Source organism: Rhodamnia argentea, chromosome 3 (assembly GCF_020921035.1).
Source record: "Rhodamnia argentea isolate NSW1041297 chromosome 3, ASM2092103v1, whole genome shotgun sequence".
Lineage (NCBI taxonomy): Eukaryota > Viridiplantae > Streptophyta > Magnoliopsida > Myrtales > Myrtaceae > Rhodamnia > Rhodamnia argentea.
This window is the reverse complement of record NC_063152.1, coordinates 31,712,982-31,730,613: the sequence shown is the minus strand read 5'-3', so window position 1 is coordinate 31,730,613 and position 17,632 is coordinate 31,712,982. Positions and strand designations below refer to the sequence as shown.

Below are 17,632 nucleotides of genomic sequence, written 5' to 3'. Positions count from 1 at the left end.
CGAGCAAATTTAATGTAGAATCTGTTCGGCACCAGCAGCATCATAAATTCAAGTTGTAATACGGAAGAACATTAGGATAAAAGAGTACCGGCCGATGATTTTCGAAGAACTCACGACCTTTGCTTTTCAAGATTGAGACCGTTTTTTTTTTTTTTTAACACGAGGTAAACGATTGCCACATATCATCTTTTTTTTTTTTTTTTTAAATCAAGAGTGCTAACATTTTTGTCCAATCAAAAGCATGTCGTGCATCCATGAGCCTTTGAAACGAATTACTTCGACTTTCCCCTAAGCGGTTCCATAGAGTAGGGATTGAATCGAAGATCTCGGTTTTTCTTAAACATAGGATCGAAATCATTTCACAACTATGATCTTTGGTGTTAAAAAACTAAATTCAATTCGTTCCAAGAGATTGATTTCAGATATAAATTTAGGATGTATATTTCTCTTGATTAATATTGATTGATCGTACTTAAATTTTTGTTACTTTAGATAGTCGTCATTTAAAGTCAGTAAGTAGGCTCCGTACTCCTCACTTGATAAGTACAGATTATAACATTTTTTCGGTCATCACGATCCTCAAATTGGTATTAAAGCCTCATTTGAGGAGGTAACCCGGGCGCACCGACCCAAATAACTTTATCATTGCCGCCATTCGATTAGTTTCACCCTGTGCACACAAGAAGTACTTAATCATGTCCATTCCACGAAGGTCGTGTTTCAACACCAACCACGCTATCCAATCGAGCCTTTTCCACGGATGTGGCTTTTTCTTTGATGCCGACCACACAGGCAACGCCGCTCTCACAAACTAGTTAGTCAGCGTATCTCGATATCTCTCCAAAAACTTTGTCATTGCCGGGAAACCCATTTTTTGAATAGTGTATAACTGTTGAATATTGCATCATTAAATTGTTTTCCCCATTTTTAGCCTACCTACAAATTATCATAAATGCATTTTTGGCTTTTTTTCTTTTGACCTTTGACCACTGCAGTGCCCTCTCCTTCTTATTCACTGATGAGTTACTCACCTTAAAAATTACAAAGTATATTCAAATAGACCCACCCCAAAAGCAAAAAGCTTTCAATGGCCAATTTGTCTCATCTCATCCAGGTCAGGATTTGCTCGAATGGAGTCAAAGGTCGTATTGCTCCTTCTGTTTTCACTCCTTTGCCAACAAGTGAAGAGCTCATTTTCTGAGGAAGATTTGGACATAGAGGAGGAGCTAAGTCGTTTGAATAAGCCTGCTGTCAGGACAGGAAAATTCAGGTACAAGAAAGTTTCCTTCTTTCCATTTTTAGAGTGGATTGTTTTGCATTTTTGTAGAACAAGAAATGAAGAGCTTTCGTTCTACGAGCGCAGACCGAGTATGGAGACGTATACGATTGCGTGGATTTCTACAAGCAGCCCGCGTTCGATCATCCCCTGTTGAAGAACCACTCGTTCTATTTCGGCGTATTACTCTCTTCTGCTCCGACGAATGTGCTTCACCGAGGGTCCCGCACGTTCGGTTCGGTGTGCGATCAAGTCCTCGACGTTTGAAAAGCTTGAAATCAAGTCCCTAACTTTCTGAATCCTCGCAATCAAGTCCCTTTTGGCAACTACACCACACGTGCTCAAAGATATTAAAAAGCGTCACGTGGGGTTTTTGGCACCATGCGTCTGGAAAATTGGCTTACACCTTGTTAGACTGACTTAATTGTTGCACCGGATTCAAAATGTGTAGGAATCGATTGCACTTTTTCGAACGGTTGCGATCTGGATACACTTTGAGGAAACATGTTGAGGACTTTTCGGTATAAGTTTTTCAATTTTTTTTTCCTAATTGTATGATTTTTCCTAATAGATGAGGCCTAGTCTCCGTCCCAAGAGAAGGACGAACCTCGAAGGGTCGGCGGCGAGTGGAGTCAAAAGTGCAACCATCGAGCGCTTGGACTGTCCAATGGGAACAGTTCCGATCAGAAGAACAAGTAAGGAAGAACTTATTGCGGCCAAAATGCAGGCCAAAGTTCATGATCTGAATGCCGATCCGAACACGGAGGAGGCGCATGGCCTTCATGTAAGTCAGCAATCGTTCCTTGCTATATAACACATGATAATGTTTTGGGGGGAGGACTTCGGGATCGATCGAATTGATAAGACGATCACGGCTTTACACCGGAAATGGCAATTGATGTTTTTGATTCTTTTTCCATTTGGCTTATAGACACTTAAGGTCATGCTACAACAAAGGAATTCCTTATGAATCATCCAATTTCAATACGAATGACGTGTCTCCGATCGGATCGGGTAGAAGACTCGTATAGATGCACAAAGCCATCCTATCAATAATACTAGAAATTATGTGGAAGGCATATTGGTTTTACCTTTTTTCGCTAGGAAAATTTATTCTTATTTGGTTTAGGATAATGAGAATCTCCCGAGTTTCTTCAAATTTGACAGGTGCAATTACTCAACTCCTTTAATGCTAATAGAAGCACTATTCATGTACCATGTAACTGGCTGGACGATTCGAAACTTCGTTTGCAAGTCAAAGATCTTGATTAATTTCATGAAGGACGGGTTCCTCGCTCGCACCCATTGAGGCTGCAGCGATGGGCTCGTCGAATTGACTCCTGCCGTTTCGCTGTTGTCTTAAATCGAAAATTCCACAGCGCTCGAGATCGGTCATGGCCCCCTCCGAGCCTTTTTCGGAAAGTAAAACAAAGACCAGCTTTTCAAATTATCTTTCGCACTAAAGAATTAATTTTTGTTCTTTTGTTTTTCGTTACAGCTTGCCGTCGTTCGGACCAAATTTGTTGCGGAAAAGAAGTACAATGGAGGGGGAATGGTCCGCAGCGTGGAAATGCCATGGTCCAGGGGATCCCAATACAGTGGCGGCCAAATCAAGATCCAGAATGGCCCTGATCTCATTCAAGCTGGGCGGATGGTAAGCCTACTGAATCAAGTCAAATCATCGCACATTTCATCGTTGATCAAACTGTTCATGAACATTATTCATTCCCTCAGGTGAATCCGTCCTTATACTCGCATTACGACCATCGGTTCATTTTTACCGAGGCGAGTTTCCATACATTCGTGATGCTCTCTTTGGTTCTTTCGACACGGTGCGGGACAATGTTAATCGTTTAATTTATGCACAGTCGGCCCGGTCGTCTTGCTTCAACGCATAATGTCCAGGATTCGTTCTCTTGCGCTCGGACCACTAGATGGACGCGGTTCTACGAAACATCTCTCGCACCCCAGGACCGGTGTACACATACAATTACTTCATTTATCGGGTAAGGTTCGGATGTTTCGAAACCCGGTGTCCTTTTATGTTTTTCCACCAATTTCATATCAAATACGACATTGTAACCCGTTCTTGTAGTCTGCCAGCATTCTTCCCTATATGTAAGTGTATTTGTATGTGTACAGGATCCGACCACTGGATTGTGGTGGCTAGAGCTTGGGGACGACTACACGGTGGTTGGATTCTGGCCGAAAGTAATATTCTCCGGCGGTGGCTTGCAAGACTTGGCCACTTACATCGAATGGGGCGGCCAAGTGTACAGTCCGCCGGACATCCCCAGCCCGCCCATGGGACGCGGCGCCCTGCCGCTGCCCAACATCCTGTACGACGCCTCCTGTCAGGACATGACTACCATCAACGAGAACCACGACACGGAGGCCGCCGGAGGTACCCAAACGTATGCGGACCAGGACAAGTACTACCGGGCCAAGGACATGGGCTGTCAGAAAGCCCCGCTCAACCGCACCATGGCTTTCGGCGGGCCCGGCGGGGCCACCGGCTGGGCCCGGCGGGGCCACCGGCTGGGCCTAACGGGACCCGATTGGTTGAGACATCACTCTGAAATTTCATATTGGTGCTCCATCGTGCAACGTCATGTCCAGTACTAAATAATCAGACTTTATTGACACCGTGGCCGTCCTTGCGAATAGAAAACAATATACCCTACGGCACTCCATAGAAGCAAGAACGTGCGACGAAGCAAAATGAGCGGCGCAGAGATCACGTGCGCCACGTGTCGCGGCGGCCTCGCACCACGTGTTCTCACGACGAATCCCAAGTCTTCACCGCCACTAATTTCCACTGCCGGAAATACAGACTGACTCAACTTGATCTTATAATGTGAAGTCAACGACGACAATCTCTTGAGCAACCGCGTTTCGGCTTAAACAAACTAATAGTTCATCGGCGGAAGGACGGTAATGGCCTTTGACTTCTCAAAACGCCAATATAGGAGGGGGTGTTTTCCGTCATTTCGCAAGGAATCAATTGCGGGCTTTTGGCTGCTTCCACTTCCACACCACCAAACTGGTGTCTTTGCCTTGCCCGATCCCGTATTAAAACACTTTCGAGACGCTTTGCACATTATATCACTGGCCAAACGACGCTCTCTTTCCATCTTCTTTCATCGATCCATCGCTTGAAAACAAAACCATGAGAGCACATAGCTCGAAGCTGCCATTCCTCTTCTTGATGACCCTCTTGTTCGTCTCTCGGCTCTCCAGTTGCCGACGCATCCACGGGTTTGCGGGTGATCACCGCCGAGAGGAGCCTCTCAAGTATCGCTCATGGAGGCCGGAGTACTCGTTGCGGTTCCAACTCTCGGGTAATAAAGCCGCTGTTGGATCGAACGGGGACCACGGCGATGACCCGATATTCGGTGCTTCGAAGAGAGTCACGCCCGGCGGGCCAAACCCTCTGCATAATTGATCGGCCGGCATCTTGATCTTGCGACTCCAAGAGCTGGTCTTTTGCGATGCGAAGTTTTGCAGTTTATAGTGATCTTCTGTTCTATCTTGTAGTTCGTGAAGGGTGTACAGTAGACACACTGTTCTATACAAAGATATGTTGATCGAAGTCCGAGAGATATCGCGACTTTTCACTTTGAGCTAAATTTTGATATATTTTTCGAGCTATTATCGAGATTTCTTATACCGACTAATTTCCGACTGCACAGAATCATTACTGTAGAGGCTTTGTTCACGTAAGGTTGCAGAAGATGCTGGTACAAATTGTTCATTCTTGATTCCACTCACACAAGAAATGGAAACACTACCACGCCTGCCTCCGGTCACCGGTCGGCGCTCATAATTCAAGAGAAACTGCAGCGGAGCAGAGGTGTAATCGGAAAAATCGACATCCATGGTGATAGAAAACAAATCCAAGAGGGGAAAGGGTTAGTTGGGAAGTACATGTCTAAGTCTTGGACTAATCAGAAAATTCCGCATCAAGCAAAAAGAAAGAACCAAAGGGTCTGTTTAAAGTTGGGTGGGGTCAGAAACAAGAGAAGTTGGGAGTTTCAGGACAAATTTTGCAAATAATTAGGTTGCACTAAAGCCCAAGAAACAGACATTAAATTATGTTTTGCCACCGACTAACACTGTTTTGGCGACAAGTATAGCAAATCTATTGAATGAAGTCAAGACAAAGAACCTCCATAGTCACCCCTATAATCAACTAATTGATTGCTGAGGACATTGCATCATTTTTGGCTCTTTTTGAACTTTGACGCATGATTTTCTAATCGAATGTGCTTTCTTTCTCTTTGATCTGATCTCTCAATAGTGGTCAAAAGATGCCATTTGGAAGGACTTGATCAGCTCATACGTTCCATGACGAAAAGAAGGGGAAAATGTGACAAGGGGGTTTTAAGGAATGCTTTGCTTGAGCAATTATATTTCACATTTTATGTTTAACTAGATTTCAGAAATTCATTTAAGATTATTACATAGAACTAAGGAACTGTGGATAGGGAAGAATTACCAAAAAAAAAAAAGTTCTAAACCTATTGTTATTTTGTCAATTCAGTCATACATCTTTTTTTTTTTACGCTAATTCGGTTATAAACCTTTTACATTTGTGCTAATTTAGTCCGTCCGGCCAACTTTGAATGGCTGGCGCCGACGCGGACGCCAACCAACTCTGGCATGGACATGAAATTTTTTTAATAATGTTTTAATATTTTTTGAATTATTTTTTTTCTTTTTTTCATTTCTTTCTTTTTTATATTTTTTTTCTTCCTTCCGCCGGTCACCGCTAGCGCCAGCAAGGTCGACCTTGCCGGCGTCAAGCAAGGCTCGCCCCCGCCAATGGCCGGCAACCTGCTGGAAGAAGAAGAAAGAAGAAAGTAAAAAAAATAATTCAAAAAAATATTAAAATATTATTAAAGGTTGGCCGAATAGACGGAATTGGCAAAAAAACAAAAATAAGTTTAGGATTGGATTGGTACAATTACAATAGTTTGAAGACTTTTGATAATTTTTCTTGAGATTGATCAACCTGACGTGTGCTGCGGGAGTCATTGATGGATTTTCTAGTAAGAAGAGGCGAGATTTTTGACTCTTTACATCATTCTACTTCTAGAAGAGAGAGAGCACTAGCTTGAGAAAATGAAGAGATTGGCATAGACTTAAATGTGCCAGAGAATAGCTTAAGGTAAATATCTGGCTGTATGATCCGTAGAGGTGTGGAAAAAAAAAATAAGGATCAACCCGAAAACACGATCCGAAACAGCCGTCTCGAATCATATTTCACTATTCGATTCAGATCGGTCGTCCGCGCTTCCTATAAATGGAGCAATTAGACAGAGAGGAATCAGCACAAAGCACAGTTGCAGATTTTAGATCCATTTTTTGAGAGCTCATACATCATAGGTGTTTGCAGTGTTTCGACTATTGGATCATGTTACTCCTTACCCCTATTGCTTTATTGAACAAAGTGTTCAAGTTCAAAGGGGCAACAACATCGAAACAGGAGAGTGTCGACCCTGTAATTGGTGGCTCTACTAAGCTAATCGGATCGACCTTGGTCAAGTAGCTTTGATTGGTCTTTTCTTGTTTCTTTCCACGATGATCCTGTTGATGGCACCTTCTACATCTAATGTAGGCCAGGATCATTCTCAACAAGTCCATGACAAATGATAAGGGAAATTGTGCAAAAATTCCTAAAATTATTACATTTTTTCAATTCAGTCCTAAACTTTTTTAACTATATCAATTGAGTCCTAAACTTTTTCACGTTTTTTCAATTGAGTCTATTCAATCAATATTGGCCAGAAATCACCGACTTGAATATCAATTGTCCTATGTGGAACTGCCGATGCTAGCGTAGGACAATTTTTTATGGTATTCTAATTTTTTTCTAATTTCTTTATTAATTTTTTTCTTTTTCTTTCTTCCTTTGGCCGATCGTCGGGCCTCGACGATCAACCAAAGGAGAGCGACAACGAGGTTGACCTTGCCAGCCTATGGCGAAGCTCGGTCCCACCGGCCACCGACGAAATCGAGCCTAGATCTTCTTTACTTGTTCACATCAGCATCGATCGTGTCAAATAAAATGTCCGACATTCACATCAGTAATGTCAACCAATATTGGCCAGATTGACTCAATTTGTAAAACATGAAATAGTTTAGGATTAAATTGGCATTAATAAAAGGTTTAGAACTAAATTGACAAAAGTGCAATAGGTTTAAAAAAAATTTGACAGTTTTTCCCAAATTACCTGTTTTCTTTAATCGGGCACGGATGGAGATAAGCAGTCTTGAGCCATTAACATCACGCATTCTTTCTCTTTCATTAATGCGAAGGATATGGTGGTCCTCGCGATATAAACCAGATTTGCACTCTTATCTACCATCTCTCAGATTGGATTTGCCCGATCCACGTCAAGTTCAATGTCGAAATCTATCATCAGAACCATGTTCGCGACCGTTCGCCCGATTAAACTCGCAATATATAAGTTCATGCCATTCCTTATCTCCAAAAATCAACTATTCTATTTCATTTTTCATATCTCCCTTCTGTTCATGCATTGCACAAATGACACAACCAGAAGCATCACAGGCCTTACGGCCGTGTTGTTTATCTATACTACAACTCATTCATTCGCGCTTCTATGGTTTGTCCCCGTTGATACCTATTTCAAGACAAATTATGCAAAACAACCATTGTTTGTTGCAACATTAGCGCTTCGCAAACACGATGTCCGAACAAGCATTTTTGTTAAAGGTTACCTTTTTTACCAGCTTCTTCAAATACATCCTGGTTTCCATCCCTGTTTTTAGTCACTTGTCTCCCTCATTCTTTCTCTCCCTTGAACCACTTCAATAGAAACAAGCTACAGAACCCTAAAATACACGCGGGCGGGAGCACAATGTGGTAAATGCAGGGCAAAGCAGAAACGAAGATTCTAAAAAACACAACCACGCTAGTTCGAGGCGCTTCATCAGACATCAGACAATAAAAGATCCCAATCTGTAGCATCGAAAATTAAAATGCATCCGCTCAAACTCCATTACTATCCACAAAATGGAAAGAGAGTAGAGACGGGAATTACATTGTTCTTTGCCATTTGGGATGCATCAAATGGCAGAAATTTCAAAGCAAGTCCAAGACCGGGACTCTGTTCAGTTGAATGAAGACTCTTTCCATCCGCCATAGCTTTCCTCTGGCTGAAATTCTCGCTCATTGCTTTCCTGTGATGAAGGGCCAAGAGTGAACGTACGTAAAATAAGCTAGTCAAATTCAATCTTCTTTCCATTGAATCAAGAGGTTAGCACCATCACAATCATCAAGTACGATCAAAGACAGGACTACGATCAGCATCAAAGTCCACATAATATTTGATAGGCACTCGTTGCTATAGCACTCTTTTGTACCATTCTTGTGTTCCCTGACAAAATAAATTCGGACAGAGAGGTTGATAGCAGAGAATTACCTCAGGAGTAAAGGTGAGACCGATTCTGATCTCTCCACAGTATTCTTCATCCTTGACCACATTGTATGATGTCGGGGGAACATTACCTTCCTCGAACACCGGATCCAAAGGAATCCTGCAAGGACCCAAAAAGCCAAATGTGGAAGTCACTTCTTGCATCTCAAAAACAAAATGAAAAAAGATTGTTCTACCACTTTGAATGAGTTGAGGCCGCAAGTTCTAATCTCAAACTTGCTATTTCTTTTCCTTTTGGTGTTAAAAATCTTGGTTCTTTATGTCTCTAGAATGATTAGTCATCCCCCAATTCTGATCAATTGAATTATGATACAAATCAATTGACACATGTGTGTGATGCCTGTATAAGTTAATTGGAAATTCTACTAGAAACTTGCAGGAACATCAGTAACTGTTCCACATAACTGCATGTTGTGGTCAATCAACAATAACTTATTTCTTTGGTTATTTATTAGCAGAACATCTAGACATTCAGCTTGAGCAAAGAGTTGTAGCAGAGGAAAATCAACACTGCTCAGACTGATTGGGGAAAAAAACCAAGAAATCAGGATTAATATATGCTGGATGGTTCAAAATACTCACGTTACTTCGCCTACAAAATCATCTGACGAAAAGTTGTCACTGTCCATTAATTTCAATTTGAGCTCTGAAACTCCATGTGATACTGTGAATAGGAAAGTCTCGTTCCACTCTGGGTCGGTCCCTTTTCCTGCATTATCCATTACAGAAAAGTTTATGAGATATATGTCTTAGGATGCACATTTATCAGGCATCAACCAGGACGACGCCCATTTAAATGTCCAATGCCATTGCATATACGGTCCTAAACTTCGAGCAGATATGAACTGCCAACGCTTTACAGATCATATGCAATTTGGTTTTTCTACAATTAGCAATCAAACTCAAGCAAACAATATGATGAATCTAAACAGTGCCAACCTGATGCAACACTGCTTTTCTTCTCCTGAGTCCGGCATGTAATGATGACATAGGGGTCCATGTTACCTGTGCATTTACAGATCAAAAGAAATTAAAAACCCGGAATACATATTGTTAGAACAGCAAAGTCTATGCAGGATATAACCTGAATTTGCAATAATTTTCCTATAAAGGGACCACGTTAACTGAATGGGGCACCCCTTGAACAGTGTTTGCAAATATTCAATAACCAATCATCAAAACTCGAGAAAAAAGAGAGACAACAGAATTAATTTTCTCAGTCTGTGAATCAATGTCCTACACCTCCTCAGTTTCACATACTTCCTCGAAGTTTTGGATTCAGGCAATTTTATCAGTATGTATAGATAGATCTAGCAGGTAATTGCATTTTCACAATTCAAGCCAAATACGATGTGGCGTGTTACTCGCACTACCTGCCTCTGCGATAAATTCTAATTGATGTGGAGGAAATGAGGGGTATATCAAGGAAATTCTGTGGCCCTTAAGAGCATAACATTATGATGATGATGACAATCAGTCACCGATCATTGGATCACAGCAGATAATAGCCAAGACAAATGTCACATGGATCTACTGAAAGAAACAGAACGGTAACAGCCCGTCTCAGCTACAAAATGATCAGAATCATCTCAAAATCACCATATTCCACCAAGATCTTAGGAAATACTGCGAATCAACTCCGCGGCTGGCATTTCCATTCCATCGTGGATGAAAAATTCCCCACCTTCACATCGTTTGTTCTAAGATCCAAACCCATACCAATCTACGATCCTGATGAATCGAGATTCAGATTTCGCAACACAGAAACGCGACGAACGTGACGGACCCTTTTGACAAAAGCACGCAAAAGAAAGGATATACCCCGACAATTCATCTAACAATTACAAAGGAAGAGACGAAAGGCGCCAAGAACGTACTGAGAAAATCTGTGTTCTCGAGGCCCTTGGCGCCCACGAGGAGAACTTCAAGCTTTCCCTGAGGCATTTTCGTTTCCGGACTAGGCGGACGGACAGAGCAAATGCGACCCCTTTTGTGTTTCAGGGATCTTTCAGACAACGAGGACGATGAAGCAAACGTGGGACGGAGGAATGGACTTGCCGGGGTATTTATATGGGAGGGTGTTCACGAGAAGAACCGGTCTGGATACGAACCGGATCGGACAAAAGGCCGGCCGTCTAGCCGAGAAAGGAGGAGGCGGAGACGCGGTTGACTTCTTTATTGTCTTGCGGCGCAAAATGAAAGGCCGTCCACGTGGGAGGCACGGGGCTCGCGCTTTTGCCACGCTGGCAAGCACGTTCCATTCAGGGAGTGCCAAATTTTGCTAAGGTGCACGTGGATCCTATATGAGGCCCACGAGATCCAACGGTCTAGATGCGTTGGACTGATTGCATTAAAATATTATAATAACGGTAGGTATGAAGATGTACATGTGAGTAATGTTAGAAAAGTCTCACATCAAAGAATTAATATGATACAGAGCAATTAATATATTCAAATTGGCCCATAACTCATTATCCTAAGCTTTTGAGTGAATATGGTTTAACCGAATATGTTGGTCGGCTCGGACTTTAGGCTCATCATATCTTAAGTGATAAGGCCATAACAAATATGATTTATTTCTTTAAAAAGTGCTATTATTAAATGATTTGTTTCATTATTTATTTATTTTTTTTTTGTCAGAATCTGTTTTATTACTTCGTATAGTGATTTATTGAATTGATCTTAGTATACCCGACATTATTTGTTTTTGTTTTATTTTCTGAGCACATAGGTTTTGGGAGAAAATATTCCCTTTGCAAGTGAACATACGGAGAATAAGAAGGAATATTTTCAATCTAACAAACTCATTTTACTTAGAAAATTACTAATTTAAATGAAGAGCATCCAACCGTGGCTTGTGGGGAAAAATACTAAAAAGGTCATAAACCTATTGTATTAGTACCAATTCAGTTTTAAACATTTTGATTGGACCAATTTAGTTTTAAATCATGTCATATTGATACCAATTGTGTCATGTCGCATCCTATTTTTCCTCTGCACTGATAGAAAAGGGGATTTAACAAAAAAAATCCATTTCGAACCGCCAAAATAAAGTGTCAACAAGTCCATTCGGCTAATTTAGGCCGAAAATTGCTAACGTGGACGACAGTCCTATGTGATAGAGCTGGCGCCGACATGGACATTTTCAATAAAATGTGTCAAATTGGGCTATCCCGCCAACGGTCATCAACACTTGGTAAATCATGCCTCTACTATACATCACTCGCTCTTTCTGCCCAAGTTGACTGTCTTTATTTATTGTGTCAATAGGTTTATAACAATTCAAACAAAAGGTGATGGGTTATATTCTAAACCGAATCAGAACAATCACACAGAAAATAGAAAAAAAAAAAAAAAGGAGTATACACGAGTTTTACCCTAGTTTACCCCATAATAGGGCTACAGCATGCAAAGAGATTCCACTATGATTTTAAGTTTACAACCACAATTACTCGTTACAATGATATCTCATACGAGTATAATATATATAACTGAAAATAGGCACAAAGCCCAAGCCTATCCAAACCCATTTGATCCCTTCAACCGGTTTTCTCAAGCCAGCCCATCCTTGCACCGGAAAATGTTGTCCTAATCCTTCCATTTGTTGGAAGGACATGCCGGGCTTGTCCCAGGTCCTTCGACCATAGGCTAGTCTGGAGCCGCTCTGAGTTTTTCACGACACTCACTATTCAATAGTAAAGCAGCGCAATAGAGACGAAGCATAGAGTACAAAAACTTTAGTGAACTGGTGTGCTCGTCCCTCAAGGGAAAACTATAAAAAAAAAATCCTAAATTTGTTGCAGTTATGCAAATTCAGTCATAAGGGAAAAGTACATTAGAAGTGTCATAACTTTTGTACGGCGTTCACTTGAGTGCCATAACTTTCAAAACGTTCACTTAAGTGCCATGACTTTTAAAAATCGTTCACTTGAGTGCCATGTTGACGTGGCAGCCGGAAAAGCTGATGTGGCAACCGGAAAAGTTACCGTAGCACGCCGGAAAAGTTACTGTAGACGCCGGAAAGCCGACGTGGCACGCCGGAAAGATAACGTGGCACGCCGGAAAAGTTACTGTAGCACTCAAGTGAACGATTTTACTCCGACGTAGCACCTAAGTGAACGATTTTTAAAAGTTATGGCACTTAAGTGAACGTTTTGAAAGTTATGGCACTCAAGTGAACGCCGTACAAAAGTTATGGTACTTCTAATGTACTTTTCCCCAGTCATAATATCTTTCTTTTTCTTTTTTGCCAATGGAGTTTTAAACATTTTTCATTTTTATTAATTCAGTCCGTTCGGTCTATTTTGATCCAAAAACGATGACGTGACGCCGGCCATTATACATGGGGCGGCTGGCGCCGACAGCAAGGTCGACCTCGCCGGCCCTCGCCTTTGGCCGGTCGCCGACTAGAGGAAGAAGGGAGGAAAAAAAAAACAATAAAAGGAAGAATAAAAAATTCAAAAAATTGTGAGTTCACGTTAGTGCTGATCTCGTCACATAGGACGACCGGCATCCACATTAGCTTTTTTCGGCCAAAATTAATCGGATGGATTGAATTAGCATAAATGTAAAAGGTTTAGGACTCAATTGATTAAAAAAATAGGACTGAATTGATACAATTACAATAAATATAAGACTTTTTCGGTAATTTTCTTCATCGTCCGCTCGAAGTTCACCGCTAGATTTGTGGCTTCCCTCTAAACTCTTTGACGAATGATTGATCGAAGGAGAAAATGTCAAAGTTGATAATAACTTGAGCAACAAGTGCAGGAATTCCTGGAAACTTTACTGTACTGGTCTCAACTTATTCCCCAAAATCAAACACAACCCATGTACAGGCTTATGATAATGACCGTGTCCATGGTTGCGGTCCTCTTATTATTTTTCCCACACGCTTTTAGACATTTAATTTCAAACGACTTGGGAAAATTCCTAAATTTGAATAAAGAACCTAAAAACACCAGAAATTTTCTTTTCATAGGTAGTTTGGAACCGACTTTCGCAAGGGGAAGGCATGGATTTATACAAGTTAAAACAGACATGCGCTCTCCAAATTATGTTAAAGGACCGGAGGGCGCGTTCGGTGACACAGACAAGAGATGTTATCCTATCAAGCATTTGGTGACGTATCTCGGACGGGGTAAGTTCAAATAAGTCCAGGAAAATGAAAAAGGAAACCGAGGTTTTGATTTCGCCATTTCATTTTGTTTTTCCAATGTAAGACATTTCTCGCTTGCCCAATTTCGAATCATTGTTTAGTTTTTATCTCATAGCACCCAAATGGGCCAAATACTTGTCCCGACGGCCAGACGCAGTCCAAATGATTCAGCACTTAGTATGAATGCAGTAGATCCCGAGTTCAAATCACCGCGTTCTACTCAAATGACATTAGTAGTTGTACACGCCGCTTCGTTAGCATAGAATGGATCTAACATAAATCGTCTTGGAACTTCGCTCATCGTGGAAGGATGAACTGCTTACTTAGTCATGTCTTCAAGGACAGAAGACAACCTTATAATTTGTCCCCCCGGGGCAAGTGAAAACACTGGTGGCATCATCCATGGGGTAACTATAAGCATCCGGACATCTTTGTTTGAAGTACCTGGAGTAATCGGTGGGCCCGCAGCTACCCGAATTGCAACAATACTCATCCGTCTTGAAAACTAGGCACGGCCCGTTGCACCCGCCGGGGACCTTCAGTGCGGCCGGGCATTGCCCGACGATGTCGGCCGTGCACTTGATCACCCGGTTGCACCCGCCAGAGGTCGAGCTGAACTCTATCGGGATGTTGAACCCTTCGACGAGCGACATGTCGAAGAAGTCCATGTTCATGACCTGGTTTAGAGCGAACTCGACCATCGTGTTCGGGCTCTTCCCGTAGGCCTGGCACTGGAGGAGCCCGCTGCAGTCGCCGGTCTCACAGCTACCCCTACCGGCACCATCGAAGTGGCAGTTGGTGCGGGCCCAGATCCGCGAGGCCGTCGTGCCGGCGGCGGCGACGACGTCAAGGGGCCACGTCTGGCCTCGCTTGAGCTGCCGCCCGCCTCCTGGGATGGCGGCGGCCCACACAGTGTAAGGGCAATTGTTGGTGATGTCAAACCTAGCGGCCCGAGCGAGGGCGGAGCAGCTAATCAGCAGGAAGAAGAAAGTGGGGATGGAGACAATCGTGAGGAACCTCATATTGTTGTGATACTAATTTCAGAATTCAAGTTTGGTGCTTGAGCTCGTTGCCAAAGGCTCTTTACAAATAATGGAATTGAAATGGTAAGGAGGGATGACTAATGGGTTGTGCCGGTCTTTGAGGACCTTGACTTGCACTAACGTAAGGGGGCTGCAGAAGTCTCTTGCGTCAGAGATTTCCATGGAGAAATTGGGGAACTTTATGGCCCACTTTAACGCGGTACCCGTCAAGCAAATATTGATGGCACGCGGATAAATCGGAAAAATTGTCGGAAAAAAATATTAAATTTATTACACTTTTCTCAATTTAGTCCTACATTTTTTAATTGTGATGATGGAGTCCTAAAATTTTTTTTACGTTTTGTCAATTGAATACATCTAGTCAATTTTGGTAGGAAATCGCTGACGTGAATGTGACCATTCTACGTGATATGGCTAGCTTTGGCGCAGATAATTTTTTTTATTTATAACATTTTTTATTTCTTTTCCTTCATTTTTTCCCCTTTACCATAAGGCTAGCCTTGCCATGGCCTCTCTCAAATTTGGGCAAGTACGCCTCGCGTGGCTGGCGAGGAACCTACGACCATCGCCGGCCACATTTAAGAAGAAAAGAGAAGGAAAAGAGTAGAAAAGAGATAAAATTTAATAAATATTAAAAAAATTGACTATGTCGATCCACGTCAGCGATTTCCGATCAAAATTTACTGAATTGACTCATTTGGCAAAAAGTGAAAATATGTAGGACTGAATTGGAAAAATTTATTCAACCAAAAAAATTTTGAAAACGGTACAACATGCTTAGAATTTTTTGGACAATTTTCCTTGGATAAATTAGGCCATAAACATTGCCGTCTTGCATCTCACTCATGAATCATGCCACACGAAAATCCAGATTATAAAGACGATGATGCCTAATGTCGTGTCCGTGACCATCGACCATTGCTCGTGCAAAAGCTCAAGGCTTTAAACAAAGCGGGTTGCAAACCTCGTAACATAGATCAAGACATCCTGCGTCGTCTACGCACCTAGACTCAGTCCAATACGATGCCAAGTCTGACGTAGCACTAGGATCATTGTGTCCGAAATTGGAGTGATTTGAATTTTTAGCATGAAATTTAGATGTATAACGTCATTCATCAACGGAGGAGGAGAGAATTACCAAAAAGGTTCAAAACTTATTGCAATTATGCAAATTTGATCAGAATTTTTTTTGGCCAATTGAGTCATTAATCTTTTTACATTTGTCTAAATTCAGTCCATCCGATTAATTTTGACCATAAATTGCTGACATGGACGACAGCCGTCATACGTGGCACGGTCGGCGTTGGCGCGGATAATTTTTTAACAATATATTAATATTTTTTCTATATTTTTATTTTTATTTTTTGTTTTTCTTATCCTTTCTCTTTCTTTTTTTGCCTTCCCTTCTTCCTCTAGTCGATTGCCGGACCTCGGCTATTGGCCAGAGGCGAAGGCCGGCAATCGGCTAGAGGAAGAAGGGAAGAAAAAAAAAAGAGAAAGAAAAGAAAAAAAAATAAAAAAAATAAAAAATTGTAAAAAAAAAATTCACGTCGGCTTTGGCCATGCCACGTAAGACGATCGGTGTCTATGTCGGTGATTTTCAATCGAATAGACTGAATTAACACAAATATAAAATGTTCCAGACTCGATTGATCATAAAATAGTACACGATTATAATAAATTTAAAATTTGTTTTTGGTAATTTTTCTGCAGATAAGTTATCGACTGTTTGAGTTGTCACGGCACTCCAATGATATTTCCCTGAAGTTTAAAGATTGAATTGGGTCAAAAAAGCCGTGCTCATAAAAGCCAGGGACGTAAAGACGAGCTCGATTCAATAATTTAAAAGTTGGAATTCGTGGCATTCGAGGAGACTTGGCTTTTCCAAGGTCGCGGTCCACAATGCTTTTCGTTTTCCTTTTAAAACACTTCTCCTCGGGCACTAGTCAATTAAGACTCTTTACATGAATTTTGAAATGAAGTAATTTCCATTCGATATCTGTGGTAAGTCTTTCAAAAAGTTTTGAAAAGGGAAATATTATTAGGATTGAATTACGGAAAATGAATTTTTCCTGACCGATTAATACTCAGGAATGCCTGAAAACTATCGTGTGCTTACGAGCATTCCACAGACGGGGTGACCTTCCTAAGCACTAGGGTTACTCCAAGCAGGGGACGCTCAAAAGGGCGTCGACGGTTTACAGCCCGCCAAGATAATCTCCTCCTGCCACGGTGGGAGGGAGGAAGATATGGTCCTTCCTTGGGATATCAGGTTGGATATTCGGATTCTAGACCCGTATTTCCGCGGGGGAGAAGAGAAATTCCACCACTTGAATGAGCGGTGCTGCTTACATGTGTGAGTTGTTCTAGTTTCCTTCCTCTTTGATGTTGATCCTACACTAACTTGCAAGTTGGGACGAATGACTCCATCCTTGTCATATCAACACATGGGAAAAAATGTTGACTGAATCGATAAGGATATTGTTTTCGCTAAAGATCCGTTCTAATTTGATTGAAGTAGAACCCGGTTCGACCGGCCAATGTAATCATTATTGAGCTTTTACGTCAGGACATGTATTAAGTTCGAAACGGTGCAAATTGGTGAATTACGTGAGTGTTTTTAGTAGTCTTCAGGCGATGTTAAGAACGAGTTAAAGGTAGGTGAGAGGTGAACTGAGTATCGTTCGAA

General features: G+C 41.7%; 3 protein-coding genes across 3 annotated transcripts; 1 reads left to right on the top strand and 2 right to left on the bottom strand.

Annotated features, from left to right (window-relative positions):
* Positions 1 to 3,128: 3,128 nt before the first annotated feature.
* On the top strand, positions 3,129 to 3,901 carry LOC115746453. Its single transcript, XM_030682215.2, has 2 exons — positions 3,129 to 3,282; positions 3,419 to 3,901. The coding sequence occupies exons 1-2, from the start codon at positions 3,211 to 3,213 to the stop codon at positions 3,899 to 3,901; spliced, it is 555 nt and encodes a 184-aa protein (XP_030538075.2). The 5' UTR covers positions 3,129 to 3,210.
* A 4,296-nt stretch (positions 3,902 to 8,197) lies between these two features.
* On the bottom strand, positions 8,198 to 10,860 carry LOC115746567 (elicitor-responsive protein 3). Its single transcript, XM_030682381.2, has 5 exons — positions 10,620 to 10,860; positions 9,682 to 9,747; positions 9,325 to 9,451; positions 8,728 to 8,842; positions 8,198 to 8,485 (listed from the first exon to the last, which is right to left on the bottom strand). The coding sequence occupies exons 1-5, from the start codon at positions 10,684 to 10,686 to the stop codon at positions 8,417 to 8,419; spliced, it is 444 nt and encodes a 147-aa protein (XP_030538241.1). The 5' UTR covers positions 10,687 to 10,860; the 3' UTR covers positions 8,198 to 8,416.
* A 3,322-nt stretch (positions 10,861 to 14,182) lies between these two features.
* Positions 14,183 to 15,000, bottom strand: LOC115746496 (protein P21-like). Its single transcript, XM_030682282.2, has one exon. It carries the CDS (start codon positions 14,920 to 14,922, stop codon positions 14,236 to 14,238), a length of 687 nt encoding a protein of 228 aa, XP_030538142.1. The 5' UTR covers positions 14,923 to 15,000; the 3' UTR covers positions 14,183 to 14,235.
* Positions 15,001 to 17,632: the final 2,632 nt, after the last annotated feature.

What these genes read in the sequence shown, in the direction of transcription:
- LOC115746453 (XM_030682215.2), top strand. Translation starts at nt 3,211, where the DNA reads ATGGACGCGGTTCTACGAAACATCTCTCGCACCCCAGGACCGGTGTAC. An exon ending in ACAATTACTTCATTTATCGG is followed by an intron (nt 3,283 to 3,418) that starts GTAAGGTTCGGA and finishes GTATGTGTACAG; the next exon opens with GATCCGACCACTGGATTGTG.
- LOC115746496 (XM_030682282.2), bottom strand. Translation starts at nt 14,922, where the DNA reads ATGAGGTTCCTCACGATTGTCTCCATCCCCACTTTCTTCTTCCTGCTG.
- LOC115746567 (XM_030682381.2), bottom strand. Translation starts at nt 10,686, where the DNA reads ATGCCTCAGGGAAAGCTTGAAGTTCTCCTCGTGGGCGCCAAGGGCCTC. An exon ending in CGAGAACACAGATTTTCTCA is followed by an intron (nt 9,748 to 10,619) that starts GTACGTTCTTGG and finishes GTAAATGCACAG; the next exon opens with GTAACATGGACCCCTATGTC. An exon ending in GAAAAGCAGTGTTGCATCAG is followed by an intron (nt 9,452 to 9,681) that starts GTTGGCACTGTT and finishes TGGATAATGCAG; the next exon opens with GAAAAGGGACCGACCCAGAG.